The sequence below is a fragment of the Cyclopterus lumpus genome, chromosome 7 (genome assembly GCF_009769545.1).
Source record: "Cyclopterus lumpus isolate fCycLum1 chromosome 7, fCycLum1.pri, whole genome shotgun sequence".
Classification (NCBI taxonomy): domain Eukaryota; kingdom Metazoa; phylum Chordata; class Actinopteri; order Perciformes; family Cyclopteridae; genus Cyclopterus; species Cyclopterus lumpus.
The window spans coordinates 18,513,202-18,525,509 of NC_046972.1; the positions used below are offsets into that span (position 1 = coordinate 18,513,202).

General features: G+C 39.3%; 1 protein-coding gene across 1 annotated transcript; it reads right to left on the reverse strand.

Annotated features, from left to right (window-relative positions):
• Window positions 1-443: 443 nt before the first annotated feature.
• srxn1 (sulfiredoxin 1 homolog (S. cerevisiae)) lies at window positions 444-3,847 on the reverse strand. Its single transcript, XM_034538226.1, has 2 exons — window positions 3,567-3,847; window positions 444-2,954 (listed from the first exon to the last, which is right to left on the reverse strand). Exons 1-2 carry the CDS (start codon window positions 3,789-3,791, stop codon window positions 2,748-2,750), a joined length of 432 nt encoding a protein of 143 aa, XP_034394117.1. The 5' UTR covers window positions 3,792-3,847; the 3' UTR covers window positions 444-2,747.
• Between the last annotated feature and the right edge of the window lie 8,461 nt (window positions 3,848-12,308).

Below are 12,308 nucleotides of genomic sequence, written 5' to 3' on the forward strand. Positions count from 1 at the left end.
TTCGTTCACTGCAAAGAGGACACAGTGGTGAGGTCAGAGGGTGGATACGGAATTGCAAATCTGGCCCAAATTACACGCCTGCAGCAAGCGGTAGTCTGAGGGAATTCCGGATAGGAAGCTGTGAGAAGTCACCAACACCTCAAACACCTAAACCCTTTCAAGAAGATTCGGTTGTAATGCCCCCCCAAGTGGAACAAATGGGTGAGCTGGCTAACCAGAGATCATTTCTTTAGCTGTATATTAAATGTAGACAGGAGAGCCATAACCAAATTAGTACAATCTTGTTTTATTCTGCCACTGTATCACCTCAGCGGTGCTTTAGAAAGAGGGAACTTTCTATTCTATTCTTCTAAAACTATTATAAATCTGCGATAATAAAAATAAAAGATGAAAAGGCAGGCTTGTAAAATTTTAAAGAGATTGTAAACAACTGACTGGCTTGAGCCCTTTATTTCAAACTGCTTATAGGAAATACAAACAGAGCAATTCATTGTTGAGCAATGCGGTTTGTACAACAGACCATGAGACATTCTGTAGGTAAAACAATTTGTGCGGGATGTGAAAAGTAGAGAACAATTTAGTTTTGTGAGTTCTAGGAGGAGTGAGTGACCCTCTCTGCATCAATCAACATTTATCATCGTGTCCACATGATGCACAAACTACACCACAGCCACCAGAGGACCAACAAATATACCAAGAACGAAAGAAAAAGAAATAACGTTTTTGAAGTATTGTCAGAATCATTTCCAAATGTTGCAGCTCAGAAAAATAAATGTCTTTCTTCTTGGCAACAACAAATACAAAAATGTAAAATCCAGTTTTTCAGTGATAGACTGAGCAGAAAAAAATGTAACTCTGCTAAGAGCATCAAGGAGGCGTCTTCAAACACAAAGTAATCACCATAATTTGATCAGGTCATAATTGAGCAAAGCAGCAAACTGTAAAAAAAAAAAAAAAAAAAAAGACTGAGAATTGACACGGCCACAGTCCATTTATGAAAATGGCCACAAACACTTCCTCTTCTTGGCCCCCTAAACCCCCTTGAGTTGGTTAAATCCTCAAAGATAAAGCGTACAGAACCACCCATGGAAACCGCTCCCCAAAGCAACAGGTGCAATGTATTTTTTTCATACTGGTGTTGCGTGTCAAACTCCCTTTGAGGATATGGTTACTTCCAGACAGTGAGCGAGCCACAGGAAGTGCTCTCACACGCGACGATTCAGAGGAGACATTTAGAGTCCTGCAGGGCCGGTCGGTAAAAGCTGCCCTCGGGTCTCCCTTCATTTCCTCGGTGGCCACAAAGGGAGACCATTAAGCAGCTCCGGGCTCGCATTGTGACGGCGTTGATGTCGGAAAGGCCTCGTCTCTGCGCAATGCTGTATTTGATGTATGGTTTACTTTCATAATTATGCCAACCTAGTTCCTTTCTCCAAGACAGAGGGGCTAGGGAACTGTTTCAATAAGCAGGGCCAGTCTCAAGGTCGGTACCAACAACAAACATGTGCTTCGAGATTACAACAAACCATCATCATCATCATTGTTGCATGTTTGAGAAAGTCAAACGATTGCCATGTATGCTGATTACTGTAAGTAAAATGCATTCATACTCCTAAAGTATCAGTACCTATCGTATGGAACTTGGTTTTTTGGAGGGTTTTCATATGAATGGACCTGGATGACGTCAGCAAGACTGGAAGGTTACATGAAGGATGCAGAGACGAGGAGTGAGAAAGACTGATGACAGGAAGAAGGAGCAAACTCATCAACTCGACAACATCTTGCATTCTGACATACGCTCTTGTCACCCTGAAGTTGCACAACACCCGATTCCTTCTGCAGACCATCTGCTCCATAGGCTCCTTTCTATCACCGCCTGTCGGAAACTTCACAATCAAAATTGACTGTGTCATATTTCAGAAAGTTTTGCTTCCTTTTTGCAACATTTGGTCGTACTTAATTTTGTATTCTTAATAATTTCAAAAAAAAACTGCATGCCACAAAAAAGGGGACTTTTGATATAATAATTTAAATGTATGATAACATTTAAATCTTTTCCCAGAACTCAATAGAAGGAGATCAAAAGGTGCAAGTGAAGATTAATGGATTAATTACGTCTTTTATCACGGAATACATTTTGACATGACACAGTAGGAAAAGCACAGGTGTAAATAATAAAATGAATGACAGCTGAACGTCATTAAGCTGCTTTGGTTTCAAGGTCCTATACTGAGCATGCTGGCCCACTGTCATGCTCGCATTGGCTTACTGGGACTCTTGAATAGAACAAAAAACATGTTCATTGTTATGCTTTTCCTATTATTAAGTGAAAATGAAAAAAGCCTCAACATTTGCAACCATCCTTGCATTGTAGTGTCACTTAGCTGTGTCCTCTTATTAATGTAAATTATGTATTTTCTGTACAAACAGAAATGGCAAGATGGCGCTGCAATGTACAATAAGGTAGGGAATTTACCATTTGAATTGCTTTTCAGGTGCAAGTACAGGGATAACACAATTAAATGACAGTTAATCAACTTGGTAAGAATGTAAAATTTACAAACGCACACATTTACAGTCAACCCATTAAAAACCCATTTCACGGGTTTCAAATGACAAATTTCATGTGTTTAACTAAAGAGTTACATTTCCCCCTGCTGGTAAATCCTTTGTTCTGCAACAGAGGAGTCAAAACTGTGTTGCCATGTGTGAACCACTCGAGCAAAGTCTCTCAAAAAGCTGTTTCAGCATCACCGCAGATCAGGTGTCGAAGCCCCCAAGTAAGTGCTGAGGTCAGATATGTTTGATTTGATGAGCTTGGCTGGGATGGTCGACATGTTCAGCCTCTGATATGCAGCAAACCTGTGACAGCCTCCAAAAGAGTAGTAGTAATTCCCCCCCTCTCTGCCTTTGATCCAGAGCACATCTATGGGAGGAACAACACTGATGTCCGCTGTCTCTTGAAGGAAAGACAAACTGATAATTAATTAAATTCTGATGAAGTATTGATACAACAGTCATATTGCACAAAAAAAAAATGTGTACACTATATTGAAATGATGAAGAGGGAAACTACAGTACGAGAGAGTAACTTTAACGTTACTACAAACATGTCATTGTGCAGAATGGACCTTTTATGTGTATGAGTTAATTAATTAATTATTATCAAGTGGTTTTGCGAGTAGAAGTGGAGTAAATTTGAATAATATTGTAAAGCTGAATACAAATGTCTCACATCATGTGTATATGGTGCTGTGTATGTAGAATGTCATTCTGGTGGAAAATACTGAACATCATCATCAATTCATTTTAATTAATTAGTTCAATTTAATTTAATTAAACTCCTCTTCACGTAAATATAAAACCTCTACATTCCCATCAATATGAAAGTGTTATTATAAGAGGAATTAAGGCGATAAATAAAAAGCACAGACATGAACATAAACCTGAGGTGGACTTTACTTTGGGGAACCATAAGTCACAGTGGTGTTGCTGGCCGAGCCATTTCACGGCACTACCTTTAATGCACAGGTTTGTCTTGGGACACCGTACAGCTAAAACATTATTACCTTTATTGTGTTCATTATACTCTGAACTTTCAGCTCATCCAGCACCGGAGGAATCGGTCTGATGATGACGTGCATCGGGACGTTATGAACCTCCTCGAGGCTGTCCGAGTGAATCGACCTGTTGTTTTCGACGTCACACTCAGTGGACGTTCCCGACATGTTTCTACGGGACAAAACCGACACGTTCCCCCGTGATAGTTTAGTGCAGAGCCACAAGCGAAACATTTACCTCTCGAAAAGTCCTGTAGAGCTAGAGGCTTCCGGGTTGCTAGTTCCTTAACGTCGCGCGTGCGCAGTAGCTTGAACGGAAGGTTTTCATTGGTCCTGCGCGCTGGCAATCACAAACGTAAAGTCTCACGCCCCTTTCTGGCCGGTTGGACCTAGCTTGCGTTTTCTCCTACAAAATTACGTACAATTTGGTCCTGTTTGTATTGTTAGCAGTCAGGATAAATGTTGTTAGTCTTCCATTTGTTGTCGTATGAGGAGACAATAGAAAATACCCGACCTATAACCTATAACAGTGTGAATTAGCAAGCTTTAGCTTAGTAACGGTCCCTTTTATTCGGAAAAAAGTTGATGAATTTAGCGAACTGGTGTAACTTCTTATTGAAAGTCTACGTTATTTACGCACCCAGCAGCCACGGCGCTAACTTTATATTACAATTAATTCGGAGTCATGTTTCTGTTTACCATTTGAATGTAAGTCGAATATTTCTCTCTTTTTAGCTCTGTTTTTGGTCTCCACACTCTGCTGTTTGGTAACATAACGCTGCACGTATGGCGAGGAGTGTTTCTCACAAGACAGCCGCCTGCTGTAGCTGAACTAAACGACAGCAGTGAGTAAACCAAAACAGTAACGTTGTGGGTCGGAAAACAATGACCTAAAACTCACTATAAAGTTCTACGGAATTGCTAATTTAGCTAGACAACAATAATTATCTAAAGGTCCATTGCTAGGAATGACCCCTTTCATGTTATTTTCACGTTTAAATGATTTAGTATTACAATATCTATTATGGCCGCTTTAAATATATTTTCCTCTTGTTTATTTTATGTTCCCACAGGAATAGAGGTTAACTCTCACTGTAGAATGGACAACTGTGTGTTATTTATCTCCTGTAGTCAGTGATGCAAAGTCTCTGAAAGTTCCATTTAGCCGAGTACATTATGTCTGTTGTTGACATTGGCTTAACTCTACTCCCTCATGGTTTGGGATCCCACAGGCCCCCTGCTGTTTGTGTCAAAATGATAATAGTAATTGCAAAATGAATGATTTCTCTCCCTTTTTAAATATGCATTTTTCTTTTTTTCAGACCATATCAAAATTCAACATGTCGAGGTAATTCTGTGGTAACTCTTCCCTCTGTCACAAACTGGACTTGCACATTTGCATGAACAAATACAGTATTTATTCCCTGTGATTGTTAAAGGTCATTCACAGACAAAGAAACATATGTTACATGGTGACATTATGTTTGAGGTCAATTAGACATCTCACAAATAAACTGTTGTAAAACTACAAAGACAGAAGTCAAAACCAATCACAGATATACATCATGTACAAATTCTATATTGTACAGATTGAATGTCTAAGAACCTTAAACAGAAGTATTGTGTCAGACCGTTGAAACATGTCATCACAATCAATTATGTAAATGAGCGTCATTATACTTGTAGCAAGACAAACTTTACCCCTTTTTGTAAGATAACTTATTCATATAATGGCCAAACTGTTTCTCATTAAAATGCACTCCAGCAATTAGTCACGCAGTTGAAAAGAGTTGCTACACGCCCAGAATCCTTTGGTGACAATAGTTTTTAATGAGGTCAGTGTTTTGTATTGTCGACTGTTGCATGATATAGGCTTCCTCCATCAAAGTGCACCACTTGGTGATTTTCTATTTTTGCAGGGATTTCAAAGAGCCAGGCAGGTTGCTGTGGTTACAAAAAGGACGTCTGGGCCCGCAGCTTTGCACAGGTAAGTGGAAAGCTTCAAAGATCTGTGGAAGTGGAGCGGAAACATAACTATTGTTGTTTTCTCCAAGCCGCAGCTACAGTATCTTCTAATGAGACAATTAAAAATGATTTCTTGGACAGTACAGGCAGGCCATCATATTGAATTATTACAAATACTTTGAACTACAATGGCAGCGCCTTTTATGTTGATTAATTGGTCACACGGGGATCAGTTACAACATGAAGGAGGTCTATATATAGTATGTAATCATTAACAGTGGAATCAGTACATTGTACATCATTGTGCATTAAAACTGAACAAAATACACCATGTAATGTAGGCGCTCCAGTGAATATAATCAACTATTACCTCATTGTCAAGTGATAGTTTTGCAGTAACAGCATCAATCTGTTTATAATTTGCCCATAAACAGCTTAGCTTTGAAAGCCACCTCACATTTTCTACTTTTCTTCCTTAAAGAGCAATTTAGTTGACTCCGGTGTAGCGTAAAAGAACGCCTGAAAAACTCCAATTATACTGTAATATGCTGACATGGATCGTGCAGCTGGCTGCATGACTTGGTGTTTCTGTTTGAATAACTGCATTTTTATAGTAAATATGTATGGTGATATATCCCCCCTGGGCATTCACCACTTTATACAATGTCAATTTCAGCTCGCTTCTTTGCTGTCAATCAAAAAACACTTCATCAGGCACCAAAAGAAACCAGCATTACTTGAAGAGAAGAGAGCCTGTCAGTCAAAGCATATATACATGTAAATCATCTCCAGTGCTTAGGTGTGTTTGGAGTCCCACAACACTCTGTGTGACCCTCTGCTGTCACAGCAGGACTGTACTCTAGTTGCGAGCATATCTCAATTACTTAGATTGAGTTAGTCGCAGGTACAACGGCAGGTCATGGAAGAACAGTTCCCACATAATGATTTGCTGTTAATATTAGATTTCAGTCCCTGTGGGATTGTCACACTTAGAGCAGCTGGAGAAAATTACCTGCCAGCTTTCCGACAGGGAAGTGAGCTATATTTATTTATACCTTCCCCTTTTTTTTTTTGTTACACGTTGACATGCTTTTAAAGTGGAAATCATTCGGACGGAGATTTTCAGTCTTCAAACTATAGCTTTGTGATAGATGAATGTTTCTGAAATCATGACACGGTTTAGCATCAGCGGATGTTGTGTTTGCGGCTGAACGTGAGGCGGATTTGTTCACTGATGTTAATTATTCACTGGTGGCTCTCGCTGCCTAAACCTATGAAATAATTTTCTGCACTATCTCCTTCTCGTACAACTGCCCAGAACAGGATTTTTGTTTAATGATCTTCCTTGCCTTGATATAATGTTGTTCACCCAGGGAGATAACTGGTGCTTTGGAGTGAGGTTATTTAGATGTAAGCTGTAGTCTGTCTTTCCATTTGTATTGCAGTTAATTAACTTTACCCTAAAAACACATGCAGAAGAAATGTTTTACCACAAAGCCACAAAAGCATAGTTAAAATGATCTTATATATGTCTGAAACAAATGATTAATGTCACATCTGTAATTATGTTGCTATCCTTGTTTCTGCATGTATTGTATATGAAGAGAAAAATTAGCTATTTAAAGAGTACCCTCATGGACTTTTGCTTGAGTGCTGATGACAAGTTGGATATCTTAGATGCATAAAAATGCGATTTTGACATGACTTCAAAAAGAGAAGCATACGGATGAGGTGGACCCTCTGCCAACAGAGAGACGAGGAAACAGATGGGTTTTACACAAACAGCACAAACATCAAGAACACTGAGTTAAAGAGCTTGGCAGTCTCACTTGATGAAACAGTGAGGAATGGAGGCGCTTTTAATGAGCAACTCTCCTGTGATGCAGAATGTGAAAAGACAAACTGTTAGCTCTTAAAGGAGCAGTTACAGTTGGTTGGCCCAGTCTGGTTGAATCCAATGGTTTCACTAACCTCTTGTTGAGTGACTTTGGTCAGTACGCGTGCAGATTGGTAATAATGAGGAAAAATGAAAAAATGGCCTATTGTAGAATATATCGTTCAGTTGAATTATCCAGTTGAACCATCATCAACAAAAAAAAGCTTGTTGTTGTTGTTGGATTGTCAACGCTGACAGTTGGTGATCCGCCAACAGATGGCGCCAGATGTATGAGAAGGGTCACATCGCGGGCCGGCACCAGTTCAAGAAGTGTTGAATTAAATATTAATATTTTTTTTCTAATTACAGAGACGACATGTTGTTTGCTATGTCACCTGTGAGCAACGGAGAGACACAAGCTTAAATACTTAATTCAACACAGAATTTATAATACATTTTATACCACGACTGCAATTTTGTTCAGTGAACCGATTAATGTTCTACTTTCTATAAAATGTCAAAAGAAATTACTAGTGGCTAGAACCAGGACATATTTGGTGTTATTGCTTCAGCAAACTACCTAAATGATTAATGTATTATTAGAATTGTTGCAGATTAATCTGTTGATTGACTAATCAATTCATCAACTAATTGTTTCAGCTCGACTGTCATAGTAGAGATAATCTCCCTGTACAGGTTTAAGAGATCAGAATTTGTATAAATACTCTGGCGCTGCAACTAACAAATCCACAGATTATTTTCTCAATTGATTAATTGATCTTTCAGTAAATAGCTAACAAATGCTCTTTACTTCTGTCCAACGTTCACTATCACAAAAGGAGAGAAAAAACACCACATATTCACAGAAGCTGTAAATATAGACATTTTGGTACTTTACAAACAATTAAAGTCGTTAATCATCACAATGATTCATTATTTTTTCATAGATTATTCATAATAATAATAATAATAATAGACTAATTGGTTCAGCTCCAAAATGACATGTTGCTTGCTGTGTCATGTGTGAGCAACGGAAAGACACCAGTTGCAACTTAAATCTATTTCTTGAAATGGACAACACCCTACAAATATAGTTTTTTCTCCATATTCCTCTTTGCCTGTCATCTCAGCAGTACACATCATTTCTCTGTGCAGTGGAGCAGTTCAGACTTAAAAGAAAGAATGCTGTTTTTCTATAAACAGCATGATTATACATTGTTTGTTTTAACAGTTTGTGTTGTTTAGTAGCGGCATATCTGCTGCTATACGTAGATGTATTCAGTAACCTTGTGCTAACCCTTCACCACATCAGAAGGCAGCTTTCTCTCAGACAGCCGCTCAGAAGATGGTGGTGATCTTAGGTCAATATCTTTGAAGTGAGAGTGTTGCATGCTCAATTTTGCAGGTTGTTTTCAATAATTTACTTGATATGCTCTGAGAGTCTGTGTGTGGCGATGGGAGGCTGTCGTTGTGCTGCAGAGTGCTGCAGGGATATGAAAGGCCACGTCTCCTTTCCTTCCTCACAGCGCTGATCACTCAGAGCTGCTGTTGTTACACACACAGCTCACCCACGGGTGATGTAATTGGATTGCATGGGTCCCCATTTTACAGTCCATTGCCATGTAATGACATCAGTTACTTACTTTCATCATAAAATCTGATAAGGGACAGCATCTGCCAGGCTAAAGTTTGAATAAGTGCGGCACATGAATGTGATGTGCGGGGGTGTGCAACATCCTGATCTGCAGCGCCGCGAGCTGTTTGCTCGTATACAAGAATCAACACTTGGTTGAGTAAACTTGTCATTTGACTTTGCAAAATGTGAATACAGATATGACAGTTTATTTAGTTTATCTTCAATGACACAACTGAGCATAGAAGTACATAACTGCAACAACAGTGGCAATCAGTGCTTTCCCACAGTGCAGCAAAGTGTCTTGTTTCTGAGGCCCTGCTCTGCTCTGCTCTGCCTGCTGTCTCATTATGCTGCTGCTGTGCTGCTGGAGGACACTGAAGGACACAAGCGATTGAATTCAAATGTTGTATATTCCCTGGAAACCAATCAAGAAAAGCCCCAGAATAATAATCCCTGTCCGCTGTCATGATTCATTTTTATTTTGTTCCATATTTTTCTCATGGCTTTTGAGTCACTCAGAAAGAGTAGTCTCAGCATAAAATCAATGTTCCATTAAAATTTAATGACCAGGAAGGGCTTAATAGTGGTGGAACAGATGCCTCTGCTTTTGATAACGCCGACATCTCAGGAACTCCCATTCAAAGCTGTATTGGTGTTGTCAGGTCCTCTGACCGTTCCTGCTCTCAGCCGCGGCAGAAAACAAAGGATATTGGCATTTCTTTTGCCTCGTAGCGGTTAAATTAAAAGTTAGTCAATTGACATGGAAGCTCGTAAAATTCATCAAACATTGACAGAGGAGGGTACAGCTGATGGCACATTAGAGCCATAACTATATTTACTCATTGTGTTGATGTTGACACATGGCTATTCCAGACAGATTCCAGATTCACCATTTTTCTCAGTGTGTTTTATATTATACATATATATGAGAAAAGGGTGTGTGTGTGTGTGTGTGTGTGTGTGTGTGTGTGTGTGTATGATTTTATGTGATTAAAAATGAAAAAACACCCTTTACGCCTTTAATGAAATCACAGTTGACAATTTAAAAAGAAACAAGAGTGGACTTGTAGGTTCCTTGTGCTATTTGTTTTTTTATTAACGTTATTGTTGCTATTGTTGTCATTATTAATAATTGTAGCAGAACAAGATAAATCAAAACACCCCTCAGCAATCATGGCTTAAGTTTCTTCATACTCAGCTGGGAGAGAGAGAGAGAGAGAGAGAGAGAGAGAGAGAGAGAGAGAGAGAGAGAGAGAGAGAGAGAGAGAGAGAGAGAGAGAGAGAGAGAGAGAGAGAGAGAGAGAGAGAGAGAGAGAGAGAGAGAGAGAGAGAGAGAGAGAGAGAGAGAGAGAGAGAGAGAGAGAGAGAGAGAGAGAGAGAGAGAGAGAGAGAGAGAGAGAGAGAGATCTTAATCAGTTTTTTCTTCTTTGAGGACCATATGGAAGGTTTCAAGCAGCCAACCATATGTTGAAGGCTTTTGTCATGGAAATCATACTTTTTGGCACTTTTTCATTGCGCAGCCAAGCCGGGCACATAAATAAAAGAGAACATAACAGAAAAATCATACAGAACATGATCAAATCTTTCAGAATACACATAGTTTGAAGGTTTTTGTCTGTAACTTACAACAGATTGCTTTTTAATCAAGACACTCCCTGATTCATACGGCCACCTAGACTGCAATTGGTACCTGTATTTGTCTTTTCTTTTTAATAAAACAAAAAAAAAAGACAACATGAATAGAAAAAGAGCAATTAAATGTCTACATGCATTGTCATATTATTGCTGTGATATATTTACAAATATATTTACAAAAAGCATCAAAGAGGAACAATGTCTCCCTATCTAAATTCAGAAGTTTTAGATGAATCAAAATGTGCCTCCTTTTCTGAAATTAATATTTTCTCTGAGGACGATCTGTACTGCTGCCAGTTTTAGAAGCCTACAGTACATTTCCAATTGATGTTTTTAATGATCTCAATGCTTTTATCTGCCTCATTAAAACACAGTCCCCAGGTTTTGGAGAGGCATTATATCTCTGTAAAAAATAGAACATATAAAAAAGGATCTATAGGAAGTAGTGATTCTGCATCAGTTCAATAATACAGCAGCATGCCAAACTGTTTGTTCTGCAAGGTAATCAGGAGACAGGTGGTTTGGATGCTCTCATGCAGTGATTCAGCTGTAGCACTTAGACGGCCATTGACAGGATGATTGTGAAACAGGGATGAGAGGGCGGACAAATGGAGCAGAAACTCCTCTTTTCTCCTCCGTTTTTGTGTTTTTGTTTTGTTTTTAGAGCGAGCTCAGCATTACTGCGATCGTGGCATCCATTTGAAATATGCAAATAGCTGACAGCGCATTTGCCTGCTGGTGCTTGACCTTCCCCTTGGAGGTCGCTCACCGACTCAATTACGCTCCCTATCTGCAGTCTGTCTGCAAACACCTGTTATCCTCCCACACTCCACCACCCTCTGCCAATCCCACTTCAGCCCATCTCATCCTTGGTGCGTCTGTTTGGATGCAGTTTGGACGGGATGGGGACAGCCGGTCGGGGGGGTGAGGGGGGTGTACAAATGATGGGGGAGTTGGAAGTGCATTACAGCGCGTCGTTTTATTACAACAATCTTAAAAACTTTCTCTACCAAGACAGTACCACGACAAGATCATTTCCATTAGCGCTGGTTAAGAAGCATATAGCTCCATCCATTCTCTCTTTTGAAACCTCAGAGGCTTGCTTAGCTGTTTTCAACTGCACAGAATAATTTGGGGGCAGTTGTAACTTTTAATGCAATGCTTTATTATATCCGTGACCCAAATTAGAATAATATTAATCCTGTTGTGTAACTTTCTAGCATTTCAGTCCATTTCAGCTGCCAGAAGAGATTTGTTTTTACCTGGTTGCTATTTGATACAAGAGACGGTAGAAATAATGAATACATTAGAGAATAGCAGTCTTTTCTAGTTGTATTAACACCTGTAGCAATTTTGGACTCGCTGTATGAAGGATTTAGTGTTGCTCATAGTTACTGCATCACTATTATTATTGCTTTTGCACCGTTGGAACCTTGTTGTAACTAGATTACACCTACCTTATTATATAAAGGATAGTGGTATTTATTCATGGCGATGTCTACACCATCACCATCACCGTCGGCCATTTTCTGGGATTTATTTATTGCCTGAGATTTAAAGACAAAAAGGGCCAAAACTCTCGACTCAAAAGGATGCAGTGGACTTTTGGAAAACAGCAAGATGGAGAGTATTTTAGTGT

Excerpts from the sequence above, each read along its gene's own strand:
- srxn1 (XM_034538226.1), bottom strand. The coding sequence starts at position 3,791 with ATGTTTCGCTTGTGGCTCTGCACTAAACTATCACGGGGGAACGTGTCG. Across the intron at positions 2,955-3,566 it reads GTATAATGAACACAATAAAG|ACAGCGGACATCAGTGTTGT; the intron begins GTAATAATGTTT and ends TTCCTTCAAGAG.